The following is a 12,916-nucleotide window of genomic DNA, read 5'->3' on the forward strand; positions in this document are numbered from 1 at the left end:
TGCTGCCCAGACCCTCCTTCCTGTGGTAGCTCTAGAGAGTCTAGGAACTGTGAGGGAGGGGAAGCCAGGAGAAGGGAAGAGTGCAGAAAAACCAACCATCCTGGTGAGAATGGAACCGGGAATGGAACAGACAGAGCACTTGGCAACTGGGAGCCAGAATCTGCCTTCTAATTTGGACCCCCTTAGCCTCCTAGGATGACAGGAGGCCATAAGTCCTCCTTTGTTGACCCAGATGTCTGAGGTGCTTCCAGCTACTCTGGAACTCTGGGTCAGATGTCAACAGGGAGCCAGGGTCTTGGTCACCTTTCCCCATACAAAAGTTAATGGAATAAACAACCAAAAAACCAAACCAAAAAACAAAATAAAACAACAAAAAAGAAAAGTTAATGGTTATAATAACTCCTGGGTTCAAGCGATTCTCCTGCCTCATCCTATCAAGTAGCTGGAATTACAGGCACGCACAACCACGCCCAGCTAATTTTCATATTTTAATGGAGATGGGGTTTCACCATGTTGGCCAGTCTGGTCTCAAACTCCTGAATTCAAGTGATCTGCCTGCCTTGGCCTCTCAAAGTGCTGAGATTACAGGCATGAGCCACCGCACCCAGCCTGGAAAAGTATTTCTTAAAGGAAAGGCAAGAAAAGGGTGAAAAAAAGAAAAAGTAGTGAATATTTGGGTATAAGCACCAAGTAGGACACGTGTGGGGAAAGGATGAGGGGAAAGGGGCTCTCAAAACCAGCCATTCAGACTTCACCCAGTGAGGACCCAGTGCAGCCTACCTGAACCTGCCCAGGGGCCAGGGATGGCCAGCACAGCATCCCCAGGGGGCTCTAGTGGCAAGATGGCCCCACAGTCATGCCCATTCCACATCCATCATCCCCAACAAAGAACTCCAGCCCCAAAGTGCTCGTAACAAAGAAATTTTAATACATAAGGCACAGTGAGAGGCTGGAATCAAGCATCCTCACACACAAAGGGCCCAGCAGGCTGAGCAAAAGAACAGAGACACTCTTCCCCACTACCGCTGGGCACCCTGGACAGTCCCCTGAAGAGTAGGGGGCATCCAGTCTTTGGCCCGGTGCCTGGAGCAGGAAGTGACTAGCATGGTCCCAGCTACCCCTCTGTGGGAATACTGCCACCAAGAGGCAGCTCTTTGGTCTGGATAAAGTCAGTGCCAATGTTCAGGGGTCAAGCTCTGGAGGAATGAAGGTGGCACAGTGCCCCAGGGCTGGGCAGTCCCTGAACAGTCTCCTCACCCCTCATGGGCAACATGTGGGCTTCTTCTTGCTAGCAGTTAGGTAGAGGTTGCTATCATCACTGTTGATGCCTAAAGAAAGGTGGGAAATATGTGAAGCAGGGATTGGAGGCTCACTGTGCCCTCTGCCACCCTCAACCAGGCAGGCACTCACGGACAATATCCCCAATGCGTCGGGCCCCCGATTTCTCCAGCTCAGCCAGCACATTGGCCTCAAAGGTCAGTGCTGCCACGCGGAAGAAGAATTCTCGGACATTCTCACCTGACACAGGGAGCAGATAGGTGCTCAGGGGCAGTGCCAGATCTGGGGACACAGGGCACAGCTGGAGGTATAGCAGTGAGAGAAGACCCAGGCAAGAGTGTCACAGCAGAACCCTGAAGCCTCTAACTCACCAGTGAGAGATGAGACTGCCCAGTACTCAGCCTTCATCTCCTGGGCCACCTGGAGGGCGTCTTTCTCCATCAGCGCATACTGAGCAGGGGTCTGAGGGAAGGCCAGAATCAGACGGGGGCATCCCCTCACCAAGCTGGGAAGTCCCCCCACTGGCACACTCACACTCAGATCCTTCTTGGAACCTACGAGGAAGAGAAGCACACTGGAAGGGTCATTCTCCTTCAGGGCATCAGCCAGCCACTGCCTGCCACGGGTGGTGGAAAGTGAGGGATTAGTGAGCCTGCAGGACCCCTCCCGCCGACATTCATATGCCCAATTACCCCCTCTCTGGTGCAACATGCATTCTTCTTCTTCCTGACCACCCCTCTGTTCTGAACCCTCTCTTCCCGGAGCCTCCCATTATATTGCAGGATGCTCACATACTTGGTATGTTCCAGAGATGCCACATCATTCAGGTTGAAGACAACGATGATGGCTGGAAGAGTGGTAGAAACAGCCCCAGGTTGACAGGGAAGACACTACTGCTCATTTCCCCAATTCTTCCAGCTCCAGATAAGAAGCCATGTGCACTCTGAGACTCACCTACCCCACTTCACCCAGCCCCTTACCTTGAGCTCCTCGATAGTAGGTTGACGCAATGCATTTGAACCTCTCCTGTCCAGCGGTATCCCAACTGCGAGGAAGGAGGAGTGAAGCACAGGTATATATGTTGGAGGGTGTGGGTGCTGGAGGGAAGGGATAGCTGGAAGGGGTGTGGAAACACTCACAGCTGCAAACTGAAGGGGATACCCAGCACCTCAAATCGTTCCATCTCGAAGTCCACTCCAATGGTGGCCTTATAATTCTTATCAAAGGTGTCTTTGCAGAACCTGAGAGGGTACCAGATGCTCCAATCTGGAGCCAGCCCACTTGTCTAGGTTTCGCCCCACCCTGCCCAGTTCAGCTCCAGCACCCCCTTACCTATTAATGAGGCAAGTCTTCCCCACCGACAGGTCCCCCACCACAATGATCTTGGAGATCTTAAATCTGCTGGACACAAGAGTGGGCAAGGGGAGTGGGCACGAGCTCTTTCACCCTAGGGAGTTCCAATGCTCCCGACTAGGTCCAGAAAGGTAGCTGCACCCAGGCTGAGGGTACTATAGACACCAGGCGTCCCAGACAGCTGCCTGAACAGATGTGCTGGGGAGGAGTGTTTTGTGCTCCAGCAGCAGAGAAACGTGAATTTGAATCCCAGCTCTCACACTGATTAGCTGTGTGACTTTGGACACATTATTTAGCCTCTCTAAGCCTCAGTTTAAACATTTAGGTGAAGTTAGTATATATTTTATTGGGTCATTGTGAAGGTTAAAATGAGATAAATGTCCTATATTCTAAGACACCCTCCCCGCCATTTTAATGTCTCTGAAATCAGAATATATCTTAAGTGATGGACGTTTCAATAAAGATAATGATAGTACTCAACACTGCCTGGCACACAGCCAATGCTTAATTAATGGTGCCAACTGTTATCAGTATTACCTTTAAAACCCACAATAAGACTCATCCCTGTAAGCACAGGCAGACCCCTGCCCTGGGGCTCCATGGACGCTATGTGAGGATCTGAGCAGGTGACCACCTTCCCATCTCAGACACCTTAGTCTCTACTCAGGAATCCAGCTGCCACCCTTCTACCCAACCCCATCTCATAGAACTCACAACAACCTTACTGGGAAGAAAGGAGAGGACACAGGGGCTTAAAGGGGAAATAACCATATAGCTGGTAGGAGCTGAAATGAAGCCCCAAGGGGGTGGGGGTGGTTGTTTACCCTCGTTATGACTACAGAGTTTCCTAGGACCTCCTCTCTTTGCTGTGGGTGTCCCTAACTCACCCCACGGTGCCTGTCCGGTGCTTCTGGCAGGCGCAGGTGACGCGGGGGTGGAAGTCTTTGTGCACGTGCAAAGCGGCCTCCTTCCTCAGGCACTTAGTGGGAAGGATGAAAGAGAATGGAGCTTCCCACTCCCGGCCCTTGTCCCATAGCCAAGGGGCCCGGGGAGGGGTAGAGTGCAGGCACCACCCAGAAGCAGCAGGCCTAGCTGGGGAGCAGGGCTGGGCCCAGTCCTCTAACTGGTCTGGTGCCGCCTCCGCCCCGCCCACACCCCGGGCTGTAGACTGAAGCCCGACGTGGCCCCGGCGCCTACCTGGGGCAGCTCCGCCAGGACGCGATCCCTCCGCACGGGCGCCAGAATGTTCATCCTGCTCGCGGCCTTGCAGGGCGCCCTGAGAAGGCGCCGAGGCTGGATCCGCGCCAGCGACCCGGGCGCGTGGAGAGCCGACGATCACCCGCGGCCGGGGTGTCCCGACTACAACTCGGGGCCACGGGGACCCTACGGGAGCCCGCGGTCTCGGAGACGCTACGACCACCGCGGGCCACGGAGATGAAACAATCACCCGGGGCCGGGGCGAGCCCACAATCACCCGGGCCCTGGGCGTCCCGAAGATGACTCTGGGGCGAGGAGACTCCTCCGCCGCCAATTGGGGGCGGGGAGTCCAGTCTGGTGTGGGCTCGGCCCGCGCAGACCCTACGATTACGCGGGGCCGGATAGTTCCTACAATAACCCGGGACCGCGGAGACCCGACGTCATCTCGGGGCTGAGGCTGCCCTACCATTACAGAGTGGCCGCGGGGCGCGGAGTGGCCCTGCCACACGGGGTCAGTGTGGGCAAGGGCGGCGCTGCCAAGGCCCGCAGGCCGCTGGAGGAGGGGGCGAGGGGCCCAGTCCGGCTGCAGGACCTCGAGTCCCACTCCGCTGGGACTCCGCGAACGCTGTAACACGATCCCCGGAAATTCCTAGCGAAGGGCCGCCCCCCGCCCCTCTCCTGGCCGCTCCAGGCCTCGCTGCCAGCCCTCGCCTCCCCCTCCTCTCCACGCCTCTGCGCTGCCCTGCCCAGACTCCCTCGTCTGACGCTTTACCGGGCACCAGGACCGCCCCCAACCAGGCTGGAGCCTATCCAGATAGGGACTCCCCAGGCTGCTCTCCCCTGTACCTCTATGCCCGGCTGCGCCTTCAGGGGGACCCTTACCCAGCCGAATTGGTGATAGGGAAACGGAGACTGCTGCGCAGCATCTGACGATGCCAGAAACCAGCAGGGAGGAGAAAGGGGGAGAGAAGGGACTCAAGGAGAGGCGGCGCTTCCCTCCTCAACTCCAGGCCTGGGAGGTGACTCACAGAGTCTGCCCCCGCTCGCCCTTCTGCCCTGGGAGGTCGGGGGTGGTGGTGGTGGAGGGGAAGCGTGCTAAGGGGGTGCCAGGGTTAGAATGAGGTGCCCACCGAGGAGAGAGACGTCTGAAGTTTGGCGTCTTTTCCTTCAAGGCTGCTGTGTAGATTATGAGATGGGAGGGCTGAAGATCAAGCTGCCTCCCTTTAGGGAGGTTAAAGAAGAGCTAAGTGGACCCGGAAACTCCGATCTTTGGGGTGGTCTCCGCTCTGGGAGGCGGGGACTCCCCTCTGATATGGGTGTTCATTGTTCTGGCCCCATTGGAATCTATCCCCAGGGATAACTTCTTTTGCAAAGTCCTGCAGGATAGAAGAGGGGGCAGTGCACAATCAATTTCACCGTCAAAGGGGACATCTCTAGCTTTACGAGGGGAGAGGGAAGACAGAAAGGATCAAGTGGGGATGGGTTAGGCACACACCTTAGGAGATGCAAACCTGAGTGTTATGAAACCTTTCTCTGTATCTGGAGCTGAATTTGAGGATGTAAAGATGACCAGGACACGGAAGGGAAGACTAGTTTAGGGCAGGGGATTGTGAGTGAAGTTACTAACAGGAAGAACTAGCGAATCTTGTAGAAATGTGTGGAATTTTAATAGAACTTCAAGTGCATCATCAGGAAACGCAGTAAAACTGACAGTATCAGTGTCGCAGGTAAAGAGGGGCAGATGTAGCCGCCTTGTAATTCCTCTGACACTTTTCCTCCTCGTGACTCGGTTTTTTTTTTTTTTTTTTTTGAGACAGGGTCTCACTCTGCCACCCAGACTGGAATGGCTCACTGCAGCCTCGACCTCCAGGAATGAAGCGATCCTCCCACCTCAGCCTCCCAAGGAACTGGGACTACAGGCACGCACCACCACGCCCGGCAAATTTTTGTATTCTTTTGTACAGACGGGGTTTCGCTGTGTTGCCCAGGCTGGTCTCGAACTCCTGGCTCAAAGCAATTCGCCCACCTTGGCCTCGCAAAGTGCTGGGATTACAGGTGTTAGTCACCGCGCCCGGCCCTGATTTGATTTTTTCTGCCAAATCACTGTGTTATTGATAAACCACATTCCTCTCTGGACCTCAGTTCGACCGAGCAAATCCTGCTCCAACACTCTAGAACTTAGCTGTATCTCACTCCCGAGTCAATCTAAATGTGTTCTTTACTCTTGGCAGCGTTCCTGCCTCCTGGCATGGCAATCCTCTTCCCTGAGATTGGCAGTTGCTCAAGATGGGAAGCTCCCGGGGCCAGACCCGAGCGACAGCCGGCTACGCCGTGCGCTGGCCTGAGCAAATAAACGCGTGTCTTCAAAAAACTACAACCCCCATGGTGATATGCGCCTGTAGTCCCAGCTACTCGGGAGGCTGAGGCAGGAGAATGGCGTGAACCCGGGAGGCGGAGCTTGAAGTGAGCCGAAATCGCGCCAATGCACTCCGGCCTGGGCGACAGAGCGCTCAAAAAAAAAAAAAAAGGCCGGGCGTGGTGGCTCACGCCTGTAATCCCAACACTTTGGGAGGCCAAGGCGGGCGGATCACGAGGTCAGGAGATCGAGATCACGGTGAAATCCTGTCTCTACTAAAAATACAAAAAATTAGCGCCGGGCGCTGTGGCGGACACCTGTAGTCCCAGCTACTCGGGATGCTGAGGCCAGGAGAATGGCGTGAACATCCAGGGAGGCGGAGCTTGCAGTGAGCTGAGATCACGCCAGCACTCCCAGCCTGGGTGCACATAGCGAGACCTACCATCTCAAAAAACAAACAAACAAAAAAAAAAACACAAACCCATGAAGCTTTTGAGCCTTTTGAGGGGAGGAGTGGCGCATGTTTGTTCACGCACGAAGAAGAAATTAAACCTAACCAACCGTTCCCAAGAGGGCCGGCCACTCTGCAAATTACCAATCAGCTCTAAGTACAAAGCATCGCGAGTCTTTGGTGAGATTCTGGCGCTATAGCTTGTGGAACGGGCTTGGCGACCTTTTTCACAAAGATGGCGCCGAAAAGCGAAGAAGGAAGTGTGTGTGTTGGGGAGGGGACGCCGCTGGTTTATCAGGGACTGCCGCGCCTTAGAGGGAACGAATTGGGAGCCATGGCTGCTGGGCTAAGTCCTGGGGCTGTGCATCGTGGGCTTCTACCCGCGTTTTCGGACATCACTGCAGTATCACGTGGGCCGCGTGGGCCAGCCCTCATGGGCTGAAGTTCCGGTAGAGGGAGTTGGGGAGGCAACGCGGCCGATCATCCTCGCCAGGGAGAGCCAGACATTCGGCTCTGGGAAGCATACACGCATCCACTGGTTGGCGCTCCACGTCCCCGGGCCTGTAAGAAGTTAGTGCCCTCAGCTTTACCATTTTTTTCCTTCTGGTTCATGTTTAAGCCGGGCCTACATTACCCGCCCCCTCGCCGCTGCCTGTTTTGCGATGGGGTATGTGTAAATCCCTAGGACATTTTCTGGAAAGTACTAAGCGTTCGTTCAGTGCTACTTTGTTTAATAGTCGTATCCTGGACTTACTTCGAGTTGGTCGCCTTTCGCCTCTGGTATCGTCATGTGATGGAAAAGTTTTAATCTCTGACACTTGTGATGTCTTCAAAGGAACCACTGATGCACATGTGGCCAGGGTCGCCGACTGCAGTTCTTGGGGCCGGAAGTAACCGATTGCTAACCCGCACCCGGTTTTCTTTTCTTCTCTCCCAGCTCCTGCCCCTCCTAAAGCCGAAGCCAAAGCAAAGGCTTTAAAGGCCAAGAAAGCAGTGTTGAAGGGTGTCCACAGCCACAAAAAAAAGAAGATCCGCACGTCACCCACCTTCCGGCGGCCCAAGACACTGCGACTCCGGAGGCAGCCCAAATATCCTCGGAAGAGCGCCCCCAGGAGAAACAAGTCAGTACTGCCCCCTCTACCCATGAAAAGATTTGGGTATTCTCCATTGGTAATTTGGAAATCACTCACCCTGTGTGATGGTTTCTCAAACACAAATTGTGTCCAGTGTGCTTCTCTAATTGGAAGTATGAGATTGTTTCTGCTGTATTTACAAAACTGGCAGGAATTCTTTTTAAATCAGCCCAGAGGCCGGGTGCGGTGGCTCACGTCTGTAATCCCAGCACTTTGGAGGCCGAGGCTGGCGGATCACTTGAGGTCAGCAGTTCGAGACCAGCCTGAGTAACATGGAGAAACCCCCTGTCTACTAAAAATAGAAAATCAGCCGGGCGTGGTGGCGCATGTCTGTAATCCCGGCTACCCGCGGGAGACAGAGGTAGGAAAATCGCTTGAACCCGGGAGTTGGAGGTTGTGGTCAGCCGCGATCGCACGATTGCACTCCAGCCTGGGCAACAAGAGCGAAACTCCATCTCAAAAAAAAAAAACCTTGAGTCTCAAAATTTGTTAGGTTAATTATTGCTTCACATGTGGTCACGGTTTGAAAACTGTTTTGGGGGGAGTGTAAAGTAGAATACAGAGATTCCTTGCTCCTAGTTTCTACTGCTATAGGGAACAATCCTTGAGGGTGAGAACATGGATTGATTCTTGATTGATAATGGGGATTCCGTTATCTGTATTTGGCAGTTATGGGCTGCTGCGATGTATAGAAGCTTCTTTGCATTCATTTTCCCAAATTTTCATATTGCTCAAGGAATGGTTGGGGGGAAATGGGCAAAAGGTTGGGCACTTGAGTATTTGAGCTACCAGTAATAACTAACTTTTTAGGGAGCACAGATTTGAGTAGAGCCATGTTAGTAGTTACTACCTATGGGTTTTTGCTGTTTCTACTCTTTCCTAACAGAAAGAGTGGATTGTGTTCAATAGGAAAGCAGTTCACAGACTCTTCCTGCCCTTCCCCCCACCAAGTTGGACCTAGATTGAGTGTGATGAGGTTTAGACCTGACCTGGTTTCAAAACAGGAAAGTAGTGTCTGAGTAAACAGCTGGGCTGTCTTTAAATGGGGAAAGCTGTTAGAGTTGTGCTTAAGCCACTGTAAGTTTAACCTCAGCTGTGCATTTGCTCCTGGCCCAATTCTCCTGCCTCAGCCTCCTGAGTAGCTGGGACTACAGGCTTGCACCACCACGCCCAGCTAATTTTTGTATTTTTAGTAGAGAGGGAGCTTCGTCAAGTTGGCCAGGATGGTCAAGATCTCTTGACCTCGTGATACGCCTGCCTCAGCCTCCCAAAGTGCTGAGATTACAGCCATGAGCCACCACGCCAGGCCCAAAGATGATTCTTTAATCACTTGAGGTGTAAGAGCCCTTCAACAGAAAAAATGTACAATGTTCTGCCCCTGGGGTTGGGGCTTCAGGCCCTTAGATTTCAGGGTGCAGGTGATGACACTGTAAAGCAACCAAAGTTTGAACAAAATGATTCGTACCTCTTTGTCTGATGCCCTAGGCTCTGGGCTCCAAAGAGGGCCCAGGCCAGGTGACCCCATTTTGCCTCTCCTAGGCTTGACCACTATGCTATCATCAAGTTTCCGCTGACCACTGAGTCTGCCATGAAGAAGATAGAAGACAACAACACACTTGTGTTCATTGTGGATGTTAAAGCCAACAAGCACCAGATTAAACAGGCTGTGAAGAAGCTCTATGACATTGATGTGGCCAAGGTCAACACCCTGATTCGGTGAGTTGGGCCTCAAGGGATGGGGAGCGGGCTGGACCAGCAGTCTGGAGCCAAAAAAATCTGCATTTCATGAAGCTCTTTGATGTTTAGATAGTCCTGGTAATGCAGGACTACACGTATAGTCCCAGTTATGCAGGAAGATCGTTTGAACCCAGGAGTCACCCATGATTGCCCCATTGTACTCCAGCCTGAGCAACCAAGCAAGGCCCTTAAAAAAAAAATCCTCTGGACCTTTCAGCAGGGGAGAAAGGTTCCTTGACTTAAACTTGGAGTAGGTTTAGCAGTGTGTAAGCCTTGAGGCAGGAATTACAGGCTGCCTTAATTACAGACCTTTGTATGGACCTGAGGCAACACTTTCTAGGACTTGATTGGGGGTTGGTGCTCGTTTTCTGGGTCCATACTTCTATTTTCAAAGGCCACTAGAGTGCGGCAGATTACCTTGGTTTAAGTCTTAACATGGCCTGTGGTGTTTCCCATAAGAGAATTGGCTTTGTGGCTTCATGGCGTCCTCTGGGTTGATGGAAAAATCATCATTGGAAAAGAATGACATGAACAGAGGAACCATTGAAGTGCTGGAGGACTGGAGGAGGAAGGGGGAGGGTGTGGGGCAGTGAGAGTGGCAGGGACTAAGGCTTCCTTCTCTACCCCAGGCCTGATGGAGAGAAAAAGGCATATGTTCGACTAGCTCCTGATTACGACGCTTTGGATGTTGCCAACAAAGTAAGTTTCCTTCCTACAAACCCCTTAATCATTCACCCCTTGGGTGCAAATGATGCATATGTTAGCGACCAAAGCCTGATTTTTGCTGATGAGTCGTAATTAACTGACTGCACCCTATCTTAACAAACCTTATCCTCAATGTTCCTCATTTTGCTTTCTGAAAATAACATTCCAGCTTAATCTTCACATTTCAACTCCAGTAATGAGGCTCCCTTTTGTTTTTCAGATTGGGATCATCTAAACTGAGTCCAGCTGCCTAATTCTATATAAATATATATATCTTTTCAACATATACGTGCCTCTCTGTCAATTTCTGGTTAGGCTGGGAGGCCACACACAGACACTGACATAACAGGGCTTGGGCAAGACTCCTGTTCTACTCATCTTTTGAAATATTCACCCTGCCACTCTACCATGTGTGATCACTCCAGAGATCTTTATGACTAGAGTTAGTGTCCTAGTAAAACCAGAACTCAGAACTTGCCTCCATGGTTGGGGTAACAAGAAGCTGTACAAGAACCCCTTCTTTTATCTCTGGAAGAGGCTGTGTATGAAACCAATGCCCAGGGTTTGAAGGGCATTAGCATCCATTTCAGGGGAGTGTGGATTGGCTGGCTTTCTGGTAGCATTTTGTCCTCACACACCCATCTACTATGTCCAACCGGTCTGTCCACTTCNCTGGCTTTCTGGTAGCATTTTGTCCTCACACACCCATCTACTATGTCCAACCGGTCTGTCCGCTTCTCTCACCCCTTGCCCAATAAAGGACAAGGACTTCAGAGGAGTGCTTTCATTAGTGTTTTCAATAGTGTGGGTGCAGGCTCGGAAGGTGGAGAGGCTGGCCCCAGAGGACGCCCAGGCTTGGGGCTAAGTCCCAGTTTCCATGTGAAGCTGTTTCTGGCCTTGTCCGTTTTTGTTGTCTCAGGCTCTGTGCCTCTCACTCAGTCAAGAACTTGTCTTTGTGTTGCTTCCTGGGGACACGTTCAGGGCAGAAGTCAGAGCGGAGGAGGCGGGAAAAGTAGATTATGATCATCACATCCAGCATGAGCAGGATACCCAGCAGGAAGGTGCCCAGGGTCCTCTGCCTCACATAACGCAAGAAGAAATGGGTGAGGTAGACCTGAGGGGCCAGGCGGAAGAGAAAGTACATGACCAGGTTCACATACTTGTTAACCCTGTAAAGGAGATGATCTTGGGCATTATTGATTTTCATCATCATGCGAATGGTGAGGAAGATGTTGCTGACTTCCACCAGTAGTGTTAAGACACCACCACCGACAAAGCTGCTCCAAAAGATGCCAGAGAAGAAGGCACCCATGGCCTAGCGGGAAGAAGGGAGAATAGGAGTTAGGGAACCAGATGCAGATGCTTTCCTGGACTTTGTAGGGGGAGGTATCAGATTGAGGGCTGGAAAATCCCAAATTTCCACCTGGAATAATAGTTTATAGTGGATAAGATGCTTTGTTTTGTTCGTTCAACATTTGGTTTTGATCCCTGCTCACAGCTTCTGGCTGTGGATGATGTTCAGTCTAAGGCAGTGAGACCATGGGTTGCTGGCCTCTGAACAAGCACACAGACTGCTAACCTCAGCATCCTAAAAATAAGAAGTAGCACACAGGTGGGGGGGCGGTGGGCGGTAAGAAAACACGGCCTTCTCCCAGGTTCAGAAAGACGGAGCTGAGACTAGGTTGCTGACACCAGGCCTATACCACATAATCAGCTTCTCTTACCATGATGTGATGGACGAGGTATTCCCAAGATGCTCGCGCCTGTCCGCTAGCCACGATGTCCACCGTATCGTGGATGAAATACCCTAGTGGAGGGATGGGGCAAGAGGTCACGAAGGACTGAACAAGCAGCTTCCTTCTCCCTGTCCCCAACTGGCCTCCCGCTTCCTGGGCAAGACCTACCTGCAGAAAAGCAAACGAGCAAATAGCCAGAAAGTGACCATGCCGTCTCAATCTCCACCAACATGTCGGGAGTCTGCCATACACTGGAAAGGAGGGAAGAAAGCAGGCTCTGCATTTCGGTACCCTCAAGGACCCTCACCTTCCCGGTTACCCTTCCCAGCCCCGGAGGAGCCTGGGCTCGCGCTAGTGGCTGACTGGGAAGCTAAGAGTGGCTGGGCAAAACCCAAGAGCCTCCAGTTTCCCAGGGGCGATCCCCCTCCCCTGGGGCCACTGCGGCTTCTGGTTGGATAGGATACCAAACGGGATCAGGTGAGACTGCGTGGCCTCATCCCGCCGATGAGCGATGGGGGTGGTAACACAAGAGCCGACCCCAGCTCCCTGCTCAGGATCCCCCGGCCACCTCATCCCCACAGTCGCTTACCACAGCAGTGCCCAGATCCCCGACACAATGGAGTGAGCGAAGGAGACGAGCAGGTTGTGCCAGCGCCAGGTGCGCAGGGGGTCGGCGCGCACGTGCACGGGTAGGGGCAGGCGACTGAGCGCGCGCCGGAGCGCCCGGAAGGTCAGCGTGGCGCCCAGGAGCAGCGGCAGGGCGGGGTGCAGCAGTGGGGGCATGCTGGCCCTCCCTGCCGTCCGCCCTCGAGGCCGCCTCCTGGGGCTGTTCTGGGAACCTGGGTCCTCTCGGACCAGTCCAGTCCGGCCGCCTCTCCCGCCGGGCGCCAGCCCCACAACAGTTTCGGCGAAGCGCTCTAGGCCCCTTGACTCCTCCTCGCCCTCCCTGCGAGGCCTCTGCCCCGCCCCG

At 53.2% G+C, this 12,916-nt stretch overlaps 3 protein-coding genes across 13 annotated transcripts in view; 1 reads left to right on the forward strand and 2 right to left on the reverse strand.

Annotated features, from left to right (window-relative positions):
- Positions 1-905: 905 nt before the first annotated feature.
- Positions 906-4,999, reverse strand: RAB34 (RAB34, member RAS oncogene family). Of its 10 annotated transcripts, none has more exons than XM_017888891.1 (11): positions 4,711-4,999; positions 3,829-4,041; positions 3,519-3,610; positions 2,611-2,676; positions 2,418-2,519; positions 2,259-2,323; positions 2,074-2,125; positions 1,813-1,894; positions 1,650-1,740; positions 1,411-1,518; positions 906-1,328 (listed from the first exon to the last, which is right to left on the reverse strand). In XM_017888891.1, exons 2-11 carry the CDS (start codon positions 3,880-3,882, stop codon positions 1,261-1,263), a joined length of 780 nt encoding a protein of 259 aa, XP_017744380.1. In that variant the 5' UTR covers positions 3,883-4,041; positions 4,711-4,999; the 3' UTR covers positions 906-1,260. The 10 variants fall into 10 exon arrangements, with proteins under 10 accessions (XP_017744380.1, XP_017744377.1, XP_017744379.1 ...); XM_017888888.1 differs by having other exon boundaries at positions 1,411-1,560; XM_017888890.1 differs by having other exon boundaries at positions 2,611-2,679; positions 4,711-4,855.
- A 1,871-nt stretch (positions 5,000-6,870) lies between these two features.
- Positions 6,871-10,496, forward strand: RPL23A (ribosomal protein L23a). The gene is made up of 6 exons (XM_017888862.1): positions 6,871-6,895; positions 6,987-7,198; positions 7,533-7,756; positions 9,308-9,484; positions 10,135-10,204; positions 10,431-10,496. Exons 1-6 carry the CDS (start codon positions 6,871-6,873, stop codon positions 10,443-10,445), a joined length of 723 nt encoding a protein of 240 aa, XP_017744351.1. The 3' UTR covers positions 10,446-10,496.
- Positions 10,497-10,979: 483 nt separating this feature from the next.
- Positions 10,980-12,916, reverse strand: part of TLCD1 (TLC domain containing 1) — a 3,141-nt gene continuing 1,204 nt past the window's right edge. The window contains exons 1-4 of one of the 2 annotated variants that reach the window (XM_017888894.1): positions 12,536-12,900; positions 12,115-12,197; positions 11,935-12,017; positions 10,980-11,525 (exon numbers count right to left, since the gene is read on the reverse strand). In XM_017888894.1, the coding sequence (XP_017744383.1) occupies positions 11,142-11,525; positions 11,935-12,017; positions 12,115-12,197; positions 12,536-12,729 (744 nt within the window). In that variant the 5' untranslated portion in view covers positions 12,730-12,900 and the 3' untranslated portion in view covers positions 10,980-11,141. Of the gene's footprint in view, positions 11,526-11,934; positions 12,018-12,114; positions 12,198-12,535; positions 12,901-12,916 lie in introns of those variants that run through there. The other variant, XM_017888895.1, reaches the window with a different exon arrangement.

The sequence above is a fragment of the Rhinopithecus bieti genome, unplaced genomic scaffold (assembly GCF_001698545.2).
Source record: "Rhinopithecus bieti isolate Rb0 unplaced genomic scaffold, ASM169854v2 scaffold_18477, whole genome shotgun sequence".
In the NCBI taxonomy this organism is placed as follows: domain Eukaryota; kingdom Metazoa; phylum Chordata; class Mammalia; order Primates; family Cercopithecidae; genus Rhinopithecus; species Rhinopithecus bieti.